This window comes from Amia ocellicauda, chromosome 7 (assembly GCF_036373705.1).
Source record: "Amia ocellicauda isolate fAmiCal2 chromosome 7, fAmiCal2.hap1, whole genome shotgun sequence".
NCBI lineage: Eukaryota > Metazoa > Chordata > Actinopteri > Amiiformes > Amiidae > Amia > Amia ocellicauda.
In genome coordinates, this window is record NC_089856.1 from 8,150,725 (window position 1) to 8,171,652 (window position 20,928).

At 41.2% G+C, this 20,928-nt stretch overlaps 1 protein-coding gene across 1 annotated transcript; it reads left to right on the forward strand.

Moving 5' to 3' along the window:
• Positions 1-6,179: 6,179 nt before the first annotated feature.
• LOC136752666 (uncharacterized) lies at positions 6,180-20,218 on the forward strand. Its single transcript, XM_066708175.1, has 34 exons — positions 6,180-6,325; positions 7,727-7,798; positions 7,990-8,032; positions 8,493-8,605; positions 9,029-9,091; positions 9,300-9,368; positions 9,784-10,024; positions 10,251-10,399; positions 10,564-10,685; positions 10,922-10,986; positions 11,146-11,285; positions 11,497-11,569; positions 11,669-11,817; positions 11,982-12,103; positions 12,340-12,404; positions 12,564-12,703; positions 12,915-12,987; positions 13,087-13,235; positions 13,400-13,521; positions 13,758-13,822; positions 13,982-14,121; positions 14,333-14,405; positions 14,505-14,653; positions 14,818-14,939; positions 15,176-15,240; positions 15,400-15,539; positions 15,715-15,949; positions 16,127-16,284; positions 16,643-16,764; positions 17,532-17,593; positions 18,186-18,286; positions 18,680-18,843; positions 19,050-19,149; positions 19,338-20,218. Exons 2-33 carry the CDS (start codon positions 7,759-7,761, stop codon positions 19,143-19,145), a joined length of 3,630 nt encoding a protein of 1,209 aa, XP_066564272.1. The 5' UTR covers positions 6,180-6,325; positions 7,727-7,758; the 3' UTR covers positions 19,146-19,149; positions 19,338-20,218.
• The last annotated feature ends 710 nt before the right edge of the window (positions 20,219-20,928 follow it).

Consider the following 20,928-nt stretch of genomic DNA (forward strand, 5'->3'; position numbering starts at 1 on the left):
AAGTCATGTTGTTGTGGGCTTTGTATTTTGTTTCACATTGCATCCATACATATGGCATATTAACAGCTTAGTAGTAAACAAAAATATCGTATTGGTATCAGTATCGGCAGATAGTAAAGGTTGAGGTATCGGTATCAGATCAGAAAAGAAAAAGTTATGAAGTTACATATTTTGTTAATTCAAGAAAACTGGACTTAATACAGTTAGGTCCATAAATATTTGGACACAATTGTCATCAATCAATATGTGCTTTACTTTAATTTGAGTATAGTTACAACCAAATTAGGTGAACGGTGTATGAATTACACCCATTTTTATAAGTGGTACCCTCAATTTTAGGGGCTCAAAAGTAATTGGACAAACTACCACGCACTGCAACTGGGTTTTCCTGTTCCTGTGCCCCGCGGTACGTTACAGAAAACTTTGCCCTAATAGACCTAGCGGTGCTGACCACTTTCGCTGCTCAGAGGGCCAAGCTCAAGGAGCATGATCAGACATTCCTGCAAATTGAGATGACCAGCTTATCGAATACCTACCTGTGTGACCATCTGCTTCCCCAATGATGGCTGCTCCAGTTCCTGCTGTCGCCCCTGCAGCTCCTGGAGGCTAAGATCACCTTCAACGTCACCGTCCTGACCAGGAAGGCACTCTGATGGGCTTCTGCTGTCTGGAAACAACATGGTGCGATGACAAGGTCACTGACTGCCTTCTTCACTCACTTCAAGGAGGTCTTTCATCACCCAGTGGAAGGGAGAGACACTGAGGAACAACTCCTCAAACTGCGCCAGGGCTCCTCATCTGCTGGGGATTATGCCCTTAAGTTCCGGACTCTGGCAGCACTCAGTGTATGGTGTGATTGGGCTCTCCTCCCTGTGTTCCGTCAGGGACTGAACCAGGACCTGCAATCCAAGCTCCCATGCCAAGACGAGGCGCTCACCCTGGAGCAACTCATCCGGGTGTCAGTCAGGCTGGATAACCTGATGAAGACAAGGTCCACTCCTGCTGTGTCTCATCTGCCTGCGAGCCTTAGGCACATAGCCAACTCTGTGTCTGAGACAGAGCCCATGTCACTGGGCAGAACACGCCTGTTCCCAGACGAAAGACAGAGGAGATTACAGCAGCGCCTCTATTGTGGAAAATCAGGGCATTTCCGGGATGCGTGTCCTTGTGGTCCTGGCTCCTTCACTTCCCCTTGTTACCCTGTAAGTGTAACACTGTGCAGCTGCTCTGTCCGGCTCCATATCACGTTCGGGCTCGGATCCAGCTCGGTGATAAACACGTCTTTGTTTGTGCTCTGCTCGACTCTGGTTCTGCAGGGAATTTCATCAACAGAATAACAGTGATGAAACACCACATCCCTCTCTCACCATGTGTGCCTCCTGTCACTGTGTCCGGGCTGTCAACAACCAGCCCATTGATTTCACTCCGGTTTCCCAAAAGACAAGTCCCATCACCATGTCCATCGGTCTACTTCATTCAGAAAAGCTGCCCTTCCTAAGTGATTGATTCTCCTGGAGCAGACATCATTCTTGGCCTGCCTTGGCTCGCTCACCACAACCCAGTCATTTCCTGGACTGATGGGGACATTATCACCTGGGGGCAGAACTGTTTTTCCCATTGCTTGTCTCATCCCTTGTCTCATCCCACACATAGAGAGCCCCTTTCTCTCTGCTCTAACACAGATTCCCCCAGAATATGCAGACCTGGCGGCGGTGTTTAGCAAGACCCAGGCTGCCACCACACTGATCCGGGCATTGTGCCATTTAACTCCTTTCAGGTACCTCTCCTCTCTCCCTCATCCGTCCGTCCACGTCACCTGCCACTGCCAGCTTCTTTTTCGTTTCCGAGAAGGACGGGGTCTTCAGCCCTGCGTTGACTACAGGGGGCTCAATGCAGTGACTGTGAAATACCAGTATCTGCTGCCCTTAATGCCAGCCGCCCTCGAGCAAATAAGAGGAGACCATTATTTCACCAAACTGGACCTGTGCAGTGCCTACAACCTCATCTGGATACAAGAGGGGGATGAATGGAAGACGGCATTAATTACAAACACTGGCCATTATGAATACCTTGTCATGCCGATGCTCCTCTGTCTTCCAGGCTTTCGTGAATGAGGCTCTGAGATCTTTTCTCCATCGTTTTGTCATTGTCTACATTGACGACATTCTGATCTACTCTTCCTCCCTCTCTGAACACATTTCCCAGGTGCGACAGGTGCTCCAGTGTCTGCTACGCAATGGCCTGTACGTCAAGGCAGAGAAGTGTGAGTTCCACCACCAGTGCATTGGTTTCCTGGGTTACATCATCGATGACAGAGGCAAGCACATGGACATGGAGAAAGTGAGTGCTGTCACCAACTGGCCGCAGCCCCACACTGTGAAGGACCTGCAGCACTTCTTGGGCTTTGCCGACTTTTATAGGCGCTTTATCTGCAATTGTAGAACTGTCACCTCTCCGTTAACCTTTCTGTTAAAGGGATCCCCTCAGACTTTCACAAGTTAGTTGACTTTTAGTGTTGGTTTTTGCACTCACCTCGCTCTCCCACTACTACATTTGTGTGTTCTATGTTATGTCCCCCTCATTCTCTTACATCAGCCACTTCATAACACCACCACTGCTGCATTCATCCTCCTGAAGACACTGTTCATGACAGCCCCCATCCTCAGACACCCGGACCCCTCTCTCCTGTTCATCATGGAGGTGGATGCCTCTGAATCCAGAGTGGGGGCTATACTTTCCTAGTATCACGGACAGCTGCCCAAGCTTCACCCCTGCACTTTCTTCTCCCGAAAACGGTCACTGGCAGAGCGCAACTATGACATCGACAATCGTGAGCTCCTCAGTGTCAAGCTGGCTTTCGAGGAGTGTAGACACTGGCTGGAGGGTGCCATGCATCCCTTCCTGGTTCTGACTGACCACCGGAACTTGGAATACATCCAGTCAGCGAAACGTCTCAACACCCGTCAGGCACACACTGGGCGCTCTTCTTCACCAGATTCCAGTTCACGCTCACCTACCGCCTGGCATCAAAGAACATCATAGTGGACTCCCTCTCATGACAGTTCAACTCCTCTCCTGCCCCTCTGTCCACAGAATACATCCTGTCTCCCTTCTGCATTCTGGCTCCCATTCGATGGAACGTTTGGGACCAGATTCAGAGCGGACTCGCCTCTGATCCAGCTCCTTCCACTTGTTCAGTGAACTGGACCTACATCCCATCATCAGTGTGCCCCCACTTGCTACGGTGATCCACTTGACTCCTGCCTCCAGTCTCCCGGGCATCAGCCATACTGTTTCCTTGGTCCGGGGGAAAATTCTGGTGGCCTGGTTTAGTGTGTGATGTCACCAGGTTTGTTAGTGCCTGCTCCACCTGCACGTAGTCCAAAGCCTCCAGACACCTTCCTGCAGGTCTGCACACACCACTTCCTGTCCCTCACCGTCCATGGTCACACATTGCCATGGATTTCATCACTGATCTCCCCAAATCACAGGGCTTCACCACCATCCTGGTAGTCATCGATCAGTTTTCTAAAGGCTGTTGTCTCATTCCACTGAAGGGACTTCCTACAGCTCTCGAGACGGCGGAAATGCTTTTCAATCAAGAGTTCCACATCTATGGTTTGCCAAAGGATATTGTCTCCGAAAGAGGTCCTCAATTCACTTCCCCTGTCTGGTCTGTATTTTTCAAGGCATTCAACATAAACGTCAGCCTCATGTCCGGCTATCACCCCCAGTCAAATGGACAAATCAAGAGCCTGAATCAGGAAATCAGTAGATTTTTGTGCTCCTACTGCAGCACATCCCAGACTGACTGGTGTCGCTTCTTACCCTGGGCAGAAGATGCGCAAAACTCCCCCACCAGCTCTACCTCTGGTCTCACCCCGTTCCAATGCATCCTCAGACACCAGCCTGCTCTCTTCCCCTGGGTTGACTGAAGCCACGGATGTCCTGCTCTGGATGACTGGCCGTCCACCCGAGACATCAAAATGAAACTGCCCTCTAAGAAACTTAGCCCACTTTCCATGTCTCCCTGTTGAAACCTATGGTGATGGATCCCTTGCCTTCTGCTTTTCGGACTGTCTCATCTTCTGCTGCTCCTCCGCCTCCCCCTCTGGATTTGGATGATGGACCTGCTTACGTGGTGCTCTCCCTGCTCCGCTCCCGTCGCCTCCGGGGGAGCCTCCAATACCTGGTGGACTGGTAGGGATACGGTCCTGAGGAGCGCTCCTGGGTTCCATCCTCAGATGTGCTCGACCCGTCTCTTATCACGAACTTCCATTCTGCCCATCCACTTCACCTGCACTTGACACCACTCCCCTAACGCAGACTGTGTAAATATAGAGAAATCAATGGTGAAATAAGTGAAAGTGAAACTCTGGAGATATAGTCATGGGTAATAGCTGTGAGGTGAACATGTGGGACTCTCCTATTAAGGATTCAATAGATTCAAAAATATGGATGTAAGATTGAGGTTTTCAACTTTTTCTGCCTGGGGGATCTGCTACCTCCGTAAGGACCCTCCTAAAGTTAAATAACTTAAATGTATTATTTTAAATCAACGACTTTACTAATTACAAAAAAATAAGTACATAAAAGTAAAATAGATCCACTGTAAAAAAGCTTTTTTCAGAGCAATTCTATGGTATACATGCAGCAAAATTATCCTATGTTTTTATAGAGAATTATAATTGTTTTACTTTTTTTTTTACCGCTCTTTCGACTATCTCTAACCCCCCTCCCCTCCTCCCACGTTGAGAATCACTGATAAATTGAGATGAGGAAAAAGAAGCATACTCTTTGTAACAATCCTTAACAAGTTTAAAAAGAGTTACAACAGTGACAAAGATAAACTAGAGCCAAAAAAGCAGTTTAAATAGTTATACATTTATCAGGATTCAAAACAGGCAATTGTATTTGATAAATTAGTTTGAACCAATCACAGAGCCTGATTTTCCAAAGTAGGTAAAGGGATGTACTAGTGAATCAGGATTGGTAATACATGGGTTTATTTGAGTTACTGTAACACACTGACAGTTTATCTACTCTCATTGTTGTTCTAGTCTAGTCACAAAGATTTTTATATATATATTTTTTTAAATGTGGAAAAATCAAGAACCTCAACATTTTCTCAGTTCATAAGAAAAGACTGGGGAGATAAAACTCAAATTGTATTTTCTTCTGTGAGTTTTTGTGCTAGTATCCTCACTTACATCAGAAAACGTCATCAAGTCTTCTTGTATTATAGCCACACCTAAAAAGCATAACATTTACACAAAGGAAATGTGAGTCATTCTCACAAGGGGAAAACATCAACACACTTTTATTTATGTCACTCAATCTGTGTCTTTGGCTTGGTTTCTTAACAAAGCATTTTGGAAGTCAATTATTTTGTGTAAATAGGGAAGTGTGAAAAGGAAAATTTGTAAGAACAAACAAGGGGTCGTGGTGAAAGTTTCCACTTTAATACCCGGGAACAGTGTAGGATGTACTTTGTTTATTAAGGAATTAATTTTCACAATTAGTTAATGTCTATATAAGTTGCAAAATGTGCCCTACATTTACTTATTAAGAGTGTTGCCAAAATGTCATGTGATTAATGAATTGGATCCTGCAGGAATAACACATAAATATCTCAAGTAGTGCTTAAGGTTACAGACATTGCTTGAATTGCTTATGTTTAATTACTGTGAAATTGATAGTTTCATTTATTGTATGCTGGTTGGCGAGCAAGTCAGAGTGTGTTAGTGAGTGTCTGTGGGAGAGTGAGTGTGTGTGTGTGATGGTGTGAGAGAGCATGTGTACTTGTGTGGAAGTGTGAGAGAGTGAGAACATTTTTCAAAGTGAATCAACACTGAACAATAAACAACCACCATGAATAAATAACTGTATTCATAATCATAATAAATAAATAAAGAATAAATACAGAACATTGTTTTTTCAAATTAGGGTGTGAAATGTTATTAATGGCCCTGGTATATCTTTTACGCAAGTCAAAGGAATGAAGACTATCCAGTTCTCCAATACCAAAGACGTGAAACATGAAGGTTAAAACAAATGATGGCATTTCGTAATTGGAGGGAGGAAGAAGAGAAGCATACGTCAATGATAATTCAGTCCACGTCACAATCTCACTTTTAAGGTAGACCAGTGGGGTGTGGATTTTCAGACAGTGATACCAGCCGCTACTACTACTGCAACTACTATTACTACTACCGCTACTGCCATTACAGCGGGGACTGCTGGATTGACTTTTCCATCTTACAGAAACACAAACAGACACCAAGACAGAGAGAGAGAGACTGAAACCCGGTACAGACTGATTGAGGTAAGAGATACTTAGATGTTACATTGGGAATAAGACAAATAGATATAGAAATATTGACAGGATTAAAGATTGATAGACCAATAGGTAGATTACCAAATTAGTAATCCTGATACAGACAGACAGATTGAATCAGTCATACACAGAGACAGACTTCAATGGTACAGGAGTAACACAACTACTGGTTGGTAAGTTACAAGATCTATTATTATTATTATTATTATTATTATTATTATTATTATTATTATTATTATTATAGTAGTAGTATGGTAGTTGTACTATTTTAATGTTTAATATCAGTAATCTTAGTAGCAGTTATAGTAGTAATAATAGCAGCAGCAGTAGTAGTAATTGTAACTGCAGTACTAGTAGCAGTAGTAACAATAGCATCAGTAGTAGTTGAACAGTATTTGTATTTTTTCATTCAGTTATTGATTTTAACAAGGAACATTTGAACAAGAGGTAGTTGTTTATGTTACAGTGCAAAAGATGTTAATGATAGAGTGCACACAAGGGAGGGGGCATAGAGAAGCTGAATAATAAGTGTATTGAAGTGAGGAGAATGGGAAGGGAAGATAGGGGCAGCAGGAAAGAAATCAAAATAAAAAGAGTAAAGCTTTATATAACTCTCTATATATCCTTCATGACATTTTCATATGATGTTACATAACATGCTATGTGGAACAAACACATATATTTCATTATTTCATTTCATGATAGGCAAGTGTGATTGAATGTGAAATATACAGGATATATTTTGGATATAAGGCTGTAATCCATTTGTGGTACAAATTAACCCTGCCGTACATTTTTAACATATCACATTAATCGACTGAATATATTGACAATATATAGGTGACTAGAGAGCGAATGGACAGTCAAGTATAGAGTGAGCAGACAAAATAATCTTGCGAATAGAGGAAGAAAACATTTATAATTATATTCCAGGTGCTTTTGTGATGCTCCTGGTGTTTCCTGTATGTATTTTTAAATGTTAAATGTAGCATACAATATTTACAATTTAATATGGTTTTACTCTTAATTTACCATAGTTTCACAGTAAGGGTAGTTAAGAACAGTGCAGAAATGTCAGTCATAGGAAATACCTGTACAACTACAGTACAACCACAATTAAAAGCATGTTAAAGGTTTGCAATTCACAGGGCATATTTACGTAAGGGTTTGCTATTCCTACCACCTTCTCTGTCTGTGTCTCAGGCTGTGTATGTTTCTTAGAGGCATCTGCAATGACAGGCCATGTTCAAATTGATAGGTTGGCACTGTAATTTACAGGAGCTCCTGTGAGGAGAACTTACTACTAATGATTTCTTCTACTTCTTCTTCATTGTTCTTCTCCTTCATCTTAATCTCCTCCTAATGCTTCTACTTCTTGTATTTCTTTAGGTACAGAAGACTGTCCAACCATAGTTTGGAGGATGAAAGTGGGTGTAATTGTTTGGATCGTCCTCCTTGCAGGTGAGAGAGAGAGAAATGGTTTCAGAAGATGCTGACACTCTCTAGCGCAGATGCCACAATGGTTTACAAGAGACTGCCTTTATGCAAATCTCGTTTGTCTTTGTAAATTCCTTTACTTAAAAATAATATTATTATACAAAAGAAGAACTGACAATATTTTCTCTTCTTTCCCCCCTCCATCTGCTTGACAGCCTTTCTGATTTTCACCACACTGTCAGAGACCTCAGCCACCAGGTAAAATATTCCCCCCTGTCCCCCCTCCCTGCTAGTTAATTAATTGCTTACATTGTACTATAATATATTGAAACAGTAATATAGGAAGCATTTAGTGATTTATATTAGCAGTGCTCTTAGCATTTTCATTGGCTGCTATTCATACTACATTCAAGTTGAATTATGTTTAGTATATGCCTGGTGTAAAGATCCAAAGTAGAAAAACAAACAAAGATCAACATTTTACATTTAAACCGCACGCAAACACTGACAAGCATGCACAGTAACTTTAACTTACTGACTTAAGTAATGTCCCCCCCATCCCCAACACTGACATACATCTGCTGCTTAGTGACACAAATCCAGCCATTGTTTCTGCCAATTATGGTCATACATAGATGCTCAGAATCTCTCTCTCTCTGTCTGTCTGTCTGTCTCTGTCTCTCTCTCTCTGTCTCTGTCTCTCTACTTCTCCAATCAGCTCCAATGGTGGTGACACAGTAAATGTTTTGGATGATACATTCCTAGAAGCCAGCAAAGAGTTCACAGAGCGGCACAGACAAGCGAGGTGGAAGAGAAATGTGCCTGAACCTGGTAGGTCATCAAACTAACTTATTTATTCAATGGTCAACTAAACAGAACTTAATGAGAAACATTGTTAACCAATGCATTTTTATCTAAACCCTTTGAAGGAAATGTATTAAGTGACAGAATCACAAATAGAGAGGTCCTCAATATTATATCAATAATATGATTTTTCTTACTAAATTCCTATTAATTTACAAAAATCAGATCACTTAAGATCTGCTTCCTACAATGCTTCTTTATGAGTCGGATACAGTGATGTTGGATCCAATCTGAATTTTTGTCCCTGGTGTGCAAAGTGCTATTTTTATTTTTTATCCTCGTTTTTTAAGGGATCAAAGTCTGTCATTGACTTCTTATACAAACTCACTTTCTTTTAAACATCTCCAAATAGCCCTGAAATGCTCAGTTTTGGTTGTGTTTTATATTTAGGTTTGCTTTTGGTTGACACCAATACAGCTGCCCCTATTACCACAATGTACGAGGAAGGATCAGGTAGGTCAAGAACTTGCTAATTCAATGCTCAACTAAAAAGCATTTATTTAAAAAAGTGTCTATCAAACACATGACATATAAAAGTAAAGCCTGCACAAACAGCCATTCATAGCTTTTCTTATATGATACATTTTTGCAAACTGTTGCTGTATTAAATCTGGCCACACAGCTCTGACAAACTCTTATTTGTACTGATTTTTGGATTTAGGTTATCCTGAGACTGAAACCCCTACAACTAAACCTCCTACCTCAAACACAGCTCCCACTGTGTCCTCAAGTAAGTTCCCAACGAGACCTGTTTTTTAACAGCAATTCATATTCATTGATTAGCATTCTTGACTAATGCAAATCTGCATGATACCCAATGCAGCAAGACATGAAGCTGGTGTGGAACGTGATATTTTACAAGTGATTTGTGTATCTTGATCACTACATTTCAATTCTCAAAGGCACATAATCTGACCTTGACATGTATATATGACCCCAGTAGAGCTCAACCTGCTACCAAAACAGTCTCTGAATACAACCACAATTTAAGCTGCCACTAGCACCACAACTACAGCTCCCACTACCAACAGAGCTACAGCTTTCACTCAAGCATTACTACAATCCACAAACCCACCACTACTAGAATTCTCTGTAACTTCATCAAACAGATTCGAAGAACTATAATTTGTGTTTTTTTATTGTAGATAATGTGGCTGAAACCGTAACAGCTCCCACAAGCAATACACCTACAGTTCTAGTGACAGACACCACCGCCACAACAACTACTGTAACTACAGCTCTAGCTACAACAAACAAAATAACAAACCCAATACTTATAACAGAAGGAAAATATCTCAATGAGACTAACACAACTACAGCAACATCTACAACCCAAACATCCTCAGCTGCAACGTCAATAGAAACAACTGAATTTCCACCTATAATGTAAGTAAAAAACTGCTTATTGAATTAAGGAGAGCTAAAGGAAAACCTGATATGCATTTATATGATGGTATTTCAATGCATATTAGAAGAAGAGGATATTATATTTCCATGAATGAAGAGCATAAGAAATGTCCAATAAAAAAACACAGTGGATTATGTGTGTAAGAAAAGAGATTTGAATAAAATGTGACAAATTTACATGCTTCCCCTCATGTCAAAACTGTAGGCCGGTCATCGCTGTCCTGAGACTGGAGTTCAACAGCAATAACCCTGCTGCCAATGAAAGCCAGATCTATCAAGCCTTCACTGATTTCCTGGCTCCTTACACATCCCTGGGAATCTACCCAGTGAACGTCACCAAAATCACCTCTGACAGTACGTTCACCAGAAAATACTGTGAAAAGTGTCTCATTACATGTTTTAGATCCCTTTCAGTGAGATGGTATCTTTTTAGAAACTAAGATGTGTCTTCAAACACAAAAACTATTGCTAGTGATCTGAAAGCTTACTTTAATATTCTCAAAAATATTCCCCTACAGAACCCAAAGCTACAGAATACGCCATCACTGTGTACATCCTCATAAATGAGCTGAATGTTCCAGAAGGCTCCAGTTTGAACAACCTGACGTTCAGCGACATTCAAGACCCCATTGATGCCTTGGTGAGACTCTTACTGAAGAATGCACACTGACACTCAACTTACTTACCTAATCTGTAGAGGTGAACGGAAGACATCGCACACATCAAGTATTCCTTGGGAATAACTGTAGTATGGGATCCTTCTCCTGAATATTTCAGGAGTGAGCTTATAATGACATAACCTAATTACTTAGTGGCTTGAGATGAACAAAGATCACTGAGTTATTTCACATGATTTGTGTCTTATTGTGCTTCCAGTTTCAAGAAATCCTTTCGGAGCTCCTGGGAAGAAAGCAGACCAAGTTCCCGTCTGCCATATTCAGGCAAGTCACTTCCTAATGACTTCATCACTTCTTGACAACATGTAACCACAATACCAAGTCCTGCAATTCCTTCAAAGTAAAGGACGATGAGCTTAGGGAGATCCTATACAAGTGAATTGACTCTGTCCCTCTTCCTCTTCTCTCCCTCTGATTCAACAGCCACGACAACAATACGGTCCAGGCTGTAGTGGTGTACCATTTCCAGGAAGCCGACATCCAGAGCCTGAGTGCTTTACTGACTGTGGTCCTGAACATCACAGGACCAGACCAGGACATAACAGCCATTCTGAGCATCAATGGTCAGTTTAAGGGCTTTTACTGACTTATTGATTGGGTTCTTTAGAGATTGCCTCATTGATGGGGCAATTCATTGAATGATTGTATCGTCACATGTCTTGTCTTGTTCATACATCCATGAAGATAAAGCTGGTCTTTAACTCTGGTCTGCTCAACGCTGAACCAAAAGTGGCGACAATGAATTGACTTCACATGTCTCCTTATTAATTTAAGGTCAACCTGATACAACAACTACAGCTCCAACTACAATAGCAGCTCCAACTACAATGGTAGATCAAGCTACAAGGTAAAGCCTCACTTTGGCAATCATATTTGAGACAGAACTGGTATTAAGCGCCAATGTCTTGACGTGTCTTTGTGTGTTTCCTTGTCTTCACAATTGTAGTCCGGTCATCGCTGTCCTGAGACTGGAGTTCAACAGCAATAACCCTGCTGCCAATGAAAGCCAGATCTATCAAGCCTTCACTGATTTCCTGGCTCCTTACACATCCCTGGGAATCTACCCAGTGAACGTCACCAAAATCACCTCTGACAGTACGTTCACCAGAAAATACTGTGAAAAGTGTCTCATTACATGTTTTAGATCCCTTTCAGTGAGCTGGTATCTTTTTAGAAACTAAGATGTGTCTTCAAACACTAAAACTATTGCAAGTGATCTGAAAGCTTACTTTAATATTCTCAAAAATATTCCCCTACAGAACCCAAAGCTACAGAATACGCCATCACTGTGTACATCCTCATAAATGAGCTGAATGTTCCGGATGGCTCCAGTTTGAGCAACCAGACTTTCAGCGAGATTCAAGACCCCATTGATGCCCTGGTGAGACTCTTACTGAAGAATGCACACTGACACTCAACTTACTTACCTAATCTGTAGAGGTGAACGGAAGACATCGCACACATCAAGTATTCCTTGGGAATTACTGTAGTATGGGATCCTTCTCCTGAATATTTCAGGAGTGAGCTTATAATGACATAACCAAATTACTGAGTGGCTTCAGATGAACAAAGATCACTGAGTTATTTCACATGATTTGTGTCTTATTGTGCTTCCAGTTTCAAGAAATCCTTTCGGAGCTCCTGGGAAGAAAGCAGACCAAGTTCCCCTCTGCCATATTCAGGCAAGTCACTTCCTAATGACTTCATCACTTCTTGACAACATGTAACCACAATACCAAGTCCTGCAATTCCTTCAAAGTAAAGGACGATGAGCTTAGGGAAATCCTATACAAGTGAATTGACTATATCCCTCTTCCTCTTCTCTCCCTCTGATTCAGCAGCCACGACAACAATACGGTCCAGGCTGTAGTGGTGTACCATTTCCAGGAAGCCGACATCCAGAGCCTGAGTGCTTTACTGACTGTGGTCCTGAACATCACAGGACCAGACCAGGACATAACAGCCATTCTGAGCATCAATGGTCAGTTTAAGGGCTTTTACTGACTTATTGATTGGGTTCTTTAGAGATTGCCTCATTGATGGGGCAATTCATTGAATGATTGTATCGTCACATGTCTTGTCTTGTTCATACATCCATGAAGATTAAGCTGGTCTTTAACTCTGGTCTGCTCAACGCTGAACCAAAAGTGGCGACAATGAATTGACTTCACATGTCTCCTTATTAATTTAAGGTCAACCTGATACAACAACTACAGCTCCAACTACAATAGCAGCTCCAACTACAATGGTAGATCAAGCTACAAGGTAAAGCCTCACTTTGGCAATCATATTTGAGACAGAACTGGTATAAAGCGCCAATGTCTTGACGTGTCTTTGTGTGTTTCCTTGTCTTCACAATTGTAGTCCGGTCATCGCTGTCCTGAGACTGGAGTTCAACAGCAATAACCCTGCTGCCAATGAAAGCCAGATCTATCAAGCCTTCACTGATTTCCTGGCTCCTTACACATCCCTGGGAATCTACCCAGTGAACGTCACCAAAATCACCTCTGACAGTACGTTCACCAGAAAATACTGTGAAAAGTGTCTCATTACATGTTTTAGATCCCTTTCAGTGAGATGGTATCTTTTTAGAAACTAAGATGTGTCTTCAAACACAAAAACTATTGCTAGTGATCTGAAAGCTTACTTTAATATTCTCAAAAATATTCCCCTACAGAACCCAAAGCTACAGAATACGCCATCACTGTGTACATCCTCATAAATGAGCTGAATGTTCCAGAAGGCTCCAGTTTGAACAACCTGACGTTCAGCGACATTCAAGACCCCATTGATGCCTTGGTGAGACTCTTACTGAGGAATGCACACTGACACTCAACTTACTTACCTAATCTGTAGAGGTGAACGGAAGACATCGCACACATCAAGTATTCCTTGGGAATAACTGTAGTATGGGATCCTTCTCCTGAATATTTCAGGAGTGAGCTTATAATGACATAACCTAATTACTTAGTGGCTTGAGATGAACAAAGATCACTGAGTTATTTCACATGATTTGTGTCTTATTGTGCTTCCAGTTTCAAGAAATCCTTTCGGAGCTCCTGGGAAGAAAGCAGACCAAGTTCCCGTCTGCCATATTCAGGCAAGTCACTTCCTAATGACTTCATCACTTCTTGACAACATGTAACCACAATACCAAGTCCTGCAATTCCTTCAAAGTAAAGGACGATGAGCTTAGGGAGATCCTATACAAGTGAATTGACTCTGTCCCTCTTCCTCTTCTCTCCCTCTGATTCAACAGCCACGACAACAATACGGTCCAGGCTGTAGTGGTGTACCATTTCCAGGAAGCCGACATCCAGAGCCTGAGTGCTTTACTGACTGTGGTCCTGAACATCACAGGACCAGACCAGGACATAACAGCCATTCTGAGCATCAATGGTCAGTTTAAGGGCTTTTACTGACTTATTGATTGGGTTCTTTAGAGATTGCCTCATTGATGGGGCAATTCATTGAATGATTGTATCGTCACATGTCTTGTCTTGTTCATACATCCATGAAGATAAAGCTGGTCTTTAACTCTGGTCTGCTCAACGCTGAACCAAAAGTGGCGACAATGAATTGACTTCACATGTCTCCTTATTAATTTAAGGTCAACCTGATACAACAACTACAGCTCCAACTACAATAGCAGCTCCAACTACAATGGTAGATCAAGCTACAAGGTAAAGCCTCACTTTGGCAATCATATTTGAGACAGAACTGGTATTAAGCGCCAATGTCTTGACGTGTCTTTGTGTGTTTCCTTGTCTTCACAATTGTAGTCCGGTCATCGCTGTCCTGAGACTGGAGTTCAACAGCAATAACCCTGCTGCCAATGAAAGCCAGATCTATCAAGCCTTCACTGATTTCCTGGCTCCTTACACATCCCTGGGAATCTACCCAGTGAACGTCACCAAAATCACCTCTGACAGTACGTTCACCAGAAAATACTGTGAAAAGTGTCTCATTACATGTTTTAGATCCCTTTCAGTGAGATGGTATCTTTTTAGAAACTAAGATGTGTCTTCAAACACAAAAACTATTGCTAGTGATCTGAAAGCTTACTTTAATATTCTCAAAAATATTCCCCTACAGAACCCAAAGCTACAGAATACGCCATCACTGTGTACATCCTCATAAATGAGCTGAATGTTCCGGATGGCTCCAGTTTGAGCAACCAGACTTTCAGCGAGATTCAAGACCCCATTGATGCCCTGGTGAGACTCTTACTGAAGAATGCACACTGACACTCAACTTACTTACCTAATCTGTAGAGGTGAACGGAAGACATCGCACACATCAAGTATTCCTTGGGAATTACTGTAGTATGGGATCCTTCTCCTGAATATTTCAGGAGTGAGCTTATAATGACATAACCAAATTACTGAGTGGCTTCAGATGAACAAAGATCACTGAGTTATTTCACATGATTTGTGTCTTATTGTGCTTCCAGTTTCAAGAAATCCTTTCGGAGCTCCTGGGAAGAAAGCAGACCAAGTTCCCCTCTGCCATATTCAGGCAAGTCACTTCCTAATGACTTCATCACTTCTTGACAACATGTAACCACAATACCAAGTCCTGCAATTCCTTCAAAGTAAAGGACGATGAGCTTAGGGAAATCCTATACAAGTGAATTGACTATGTCCCTCTTCCTCTTCTCTCCCTCTGATTAAACAGCCACGACAACAATACGGTCCAGGCTGTAGTGGTGTACCATTTCCAGGAAGCCGACATCCAGAGCCTGAGTGCTTTACTGACTGTGGTCCTGAACATCACAGGACCAGACCAGGACATAACAGCCATTCTGAGCATCAATGGTCAGTTTAAGGGCTTTTACTGACTTATTGATTGGGTTCTTTAGAGTATTGCTAATTGAAGGATATGTTCATTTAATTTGTGTGTTATCGGATTTCTTTCTTGTTTTGGGCAGTCTTAAAGAACATGGAACATGCAACATTTTTTTACTTTACTTTTCTCTTTCTTAAAATGCAGCTCAACCTAATATGACAACTGCAGCTCCAGGTATAATTGCTGGTCCAACCACAACTGCTGCTCCAACCACAATTGCAACTCCAACTACAACTGCAGCTCCAACTTCAACTGCAGCTCCAACTACAACTGCAGCTCCAACCACAACTGCAGCTCCAACTTCAACTGCAGCTCCAACTACAACTGCAGCTCCAACCACAACTGCAGCTCCAACTACAACTGCAGCTCCAACTACAAGGTAAACTACCCCTCACCAATCATATTTGAGACTGAACAGACTGTAAGCTCCAATGTTTTGACATCTCTCTATGTGATTCCTTGTCTTCACTGCTTTTTAAATGTATTGACGCCTCACTGTGTGGTTCCTCTTGCTGACATCTTGTTTCTCTCACTCTTTCTCTTTGCCTCCATGCAGGATTGGACAAGTTAACGTGACAATCCGCCTTGAGTTCAACACTTCCAAGACAGTCCCAAGCAAGGAGGAAGTGATGAAGATTGCGAATGATCTGTACCTGTACCGCTTTAGGACTAAGAGGGCATTGTCCCTGGATTACACTGAAATCAGCTATGAAAGTATGCATCCCTCCTTGTCTCTCTTTCTTCCCAACATCCACAAACAAACTGTCCCTCTCCATTGTAAATGTTGATCTGCTGGATCCTATCTACAGCATCAGTCCTTTTGTACAATATCTTTTCAGCTATGAGGGGAAGAAAAAACAAGAACAAGAGTTTATTTGTATTTTTTAATATAGCACTGGGGTGTTAAAGAGATGGAAATTGTAAGTTTAGGAATTAAAGGAATGAAATTGCATTCTTCTCATATTTTTAATTTCTTACCATACCATAAATGGCTAACCTTGGTCTGTCTCTGTCTCACATCTCTCTTCTCCATCTCTCCATCTCCCCATCTCTCTCTCTCTCTGTTTCTCAGAAATGTCTGACACAGCCTTTGCCATTATCATGCTCTTCCACACAAGTGATGTGATCATCAGTGATTCAATAGAGTTCAACAATGAGACGTACACAGAGATCGATAAGGCCGTGAATGACCTGGTGAGATACTGAGATAAAGAACAGTACATACAGAAACATGTCCCAGATAAAGTACTGAGGCTAAGATCAATTCTGTGTTTTATTTATTTGTTTATTAGCAGATGTTTCCTTACCCTGTGTGACTTTCAGCTGTCACAATTTGCTTATTGCTATCAAGGGCTTCCCTTTTTTTCCATTTAAAAGCAATTTCCTTTCCACTACTGATCTGGTCAAGTCTTTGCACCAAAGGACCAATTGTCCAGATTGTAACACTAAGAGCTACTTGTACTCCAGTAAAAATATGAAAACCAGCTTATACTTTGGGTCACAATGAGCATTGATACAGTGATGGAAATGTATAATTACTATAACTGTTACTACCTTCTGTTACAAGACCTTACAGAATAACAATCATTGTTCACACTGTAATACCAACAGTGACAGTACTCCAGCAATCAGTTATGATGATCCCTTAAATGAACTTGTGCTTCAGCAAAATTGTGGTAAAAAGCATTTGCTATGCTCTTCGAAATACATTTAAGATATGTTTATCCCCATTTCATCAATGAGAGACTTTCTTCTGAGTTTGATTGGATTGGATTAGCAGACCTGTAATTAGATGGTCTCATCTTGGTGAATAGGGGTGAACACAATCTTCACAATATTTAATGAACATCGCAAATGCATTTTACCCCAAATCTTGCACTAATGTTGATAACGATATTGAAATTATTTGAGTGTGTTCATTATCTCAATTAATTCTGTTTTTTTATTGTTGTTTCTTCCAGCTCAGAACCATGCTTTCAAACTCACAGGCCCCACCTTTTCATCTTCCTCTGAATTCCTTTAAGTGAGTCTTCCTCTGAGTTAACCATGCCTTAGCATTTCCTCAACAAACTAAGATCATGTGCCTTTTATTTTCCTTTCTTCCAATCACCACATCTTTACTGAAAAAATAAAACTGAGACTCTCAGTCAGTCTTCAGTGTAGACCAAATTAAAACTTTGACTTCTCCTCAAGCTACAATTTAATCTAATTAAACCTCCATCTCCATCTCTCTCTGTAACCTAATCCGAAGTTTCGCCATAAAAAAACTAAATATATATATATATATATATATATATATATATATATATATAAAATATTATGCAATTGTTTGAAGCTTCTATTTGACGTAATATTGTTTAAGATATATGGAATATGTTTTAAATATATGGGTTTATTTATTATTGGTTGAGGTTCGTAATTTGTTATTTGCAAGGGTAGGTCAATTAATGATGTGTTAATTATGCAAGGGTAGGTTATGCAATTAATTTCCCTCCATCTCTGGAAGGTAGAAAGTCCAGATCCACAACTTCAAACAGTTCTGTAACGCAATGGTTCCATTTGGACTGTTTGTTCATGTAAACTGACTCTCTCTCTCTTTCTCACTAATTCCATAGTGTCACATCAAACATAATCTATGCTAGTGTGGTGTACAAGTTCAAAGATGGAGATATTGCCAACCCCAGCACATTCCTGTCTGCGCTCTTGGAAGTCAGCGGTGAGTTTAGCAGCTACAGCAGCTCTGATGCCACCAGGGTTTTAAAATGAATCCACTTCTCAATATTTGCTCAAATTAAAAATCTTTCACATATTTGTTGACATAATCACACACATGGTTTATGCAGTTAGATGTCAACTACATTGTATCTACACTAAACAGGAGCTGCACTGTAATTACTCAGTACAATGCCATGCAATGCATTACCGGGTGATTTCTAACCACAGTTACCACAGTGGGGAATAATCACAGCGATGTATGACAGTGTTTGTGCATGTGGCTTAATCACCGCCATGCTTTTAGACAAAGCCATGTGGTACATTTCAGTTTATCAGTAATGTAAACGACCATGTGAGAATGTGCACTGAACTTGTGCTGTCTCTCCATTCACAGACAAAGGTAGCCTGACCCTAATCTCCACCACACCACCTTCACCTGTCCTGCTGCCCGTAGTGACACCCACCCCTGGCAGCAGAGATCCTGGCATCTGGGGTATCGCCATTGCTGTCCCCATCGGGGTTGTCCTCATCCTGCTACCTTGCTGGATCGCGCTCTGTGTAAGTGTCACAGGAGCAGTGTGGGCTGTGTGTAGTCTCTCTCTTTCTCCCTGTATTAGTGCTGTGTTCGGAGCAGTCTCTCTTTCTCTCTCTCTCTCTCTCTCTCTCTCTGTAACACAGTCAGGAGCAGTGTCTCTCTCTCATTCTTTATCTGTATTGGAGTGCTGTGTCAGTGAGCAATGCCTCTCTCTCTTTCCGTATTACAGTGTGTGCTGTGTGGCTGCTGTGCGGGACTCAGGAGGAGATGGCAGCGAAGGCGATCCTATCCAGTGCAATACACTACCAGAAACGGCCTGTTCTAAACAGGTAAGACAGTGGACAAGTCTAAAACTGAGTGAAATATTGTATGACAAGAGGCATACCCTAAACCTGCCTCAAGGTGCCCAGATGTGAGATTAGTAATCCTGTGAGACAAGAGACATCGGAGTGATGCCACTAAAATGTTTTGTATTAAGCTAACACACATTCTTTTGCTATTTCCGCTTTCTGTACAGGATGTCTGGATCCCAAGCAACTCCCAAACAACTGTCCAAGACATTTCTCCACCAAAAGCCCTACTGCAAAATGCAAGAAACACCGGAAGTATGTGATGGTGTGACAACTATGATAGAATAAAAAAAAAAATTGTATATATATTATATATATATATATATAATCATAAACATTTCTCATAAATATCCAACTGAACTACAATTTCCAATCACCCATCCCAGTATCAACTCTCTCATGAACAGTGCTGGTATTTGATGGTGTTGCTTTAGGTTGCACACGGTGACACTTTCAGTCTCACTGAGATTCCTGTTTGCTTTAAAACTGAGTGTTCACTTTATCACTGTGAAATCCACAGATATCTAACAGAAAATGTAAAGCTGTATCCTTGAAAAAACATGAAGAATTTTTAATGAATGTCATTCAGTTCCTCTTACTGAGCTGTTCTAGATTTCTTATTTTAAAATTGTATTGTTGTTATTATTAGCAGTAGTAGTTGTGTTATTTATTATTAAGAGTATTATCCATCTCAGGTAGTGGACTTTGTTAAATGAGTTTAAAACTATGTAACTGCATAGCTGGGCCCTGCAGGAATATTATTATTTAATTATTTATTATATCAATGCAAAGATATTATGATATGTGTTTGAAATGCATTTATTTATTATACCAATGTAATGATTTGCTGATATGTGGTTAAAATGCATTTATTTATTATACCAATGTAATGATATGCTGATATGTGGTTGAAATGCATTTATTATACCAATGTAATGATATGCTGATATGTGGTTGAAATGCATTTATGAATTATACCAATGTAATGATTTGCTGATATTTTAAATGCACCTATTATATTATGAAATACACAATGAATGCACTATTACCATGTCAGTTTTCTTGCACTAGGAATCTTTCCCATCCCATTCTGGTGTCTGTAGGAATGATTCCTGTGATTGAATTGTGAGACTTAGTTTCAGCCAACATTGTTTCGCGGTGAGTGAAATTTAGATGGTGGCACAGTGGTGCGGTTCCTAGCACTACCACTCCACGGGTCCTGGGTTTGAGTCTCAGCTTGGGGTGGAGTTTGCATGTTCTCCCCGTGTCTGTGTGGGTTTCCTCCAGGCACTCCGGTTTCCTCCCACCGTCCAAAGACATGCAGGTTAGGTTAATTGGCCACACTAAATTGCCCTGTAGGGGTGCGTGTATGTGTGTGTGTATGCCCAGCGATGGCCAGGCATCCTGTTCTGTGTGTATTCCTGCCTCACGGCCTATGCCTGCTGGGATTGGCTCTGGCTTCCTCACCAGGACAAGTGGTTTTGAAAATGGATGGATGGATGAAATTTAGATTATTAGATTATTGTTCACACAGATTTAAACAGAATTAAAACCAAAAATAGTAATAAGTAATAAGAATAGTAATTCTCATAAGAATCAACAGGTTTCCTTGTCTAAACACATAGCACTTAACCCTATTCCTGGGTAATCCTCTGATCCTATTGTCCTACTGTAATGTTATATATATTGAAGTGCTAGTGACTATCATGTGCTTGTATTGGGACTGACATTGGGGTACACGTCTGCCTAGGCAATTTA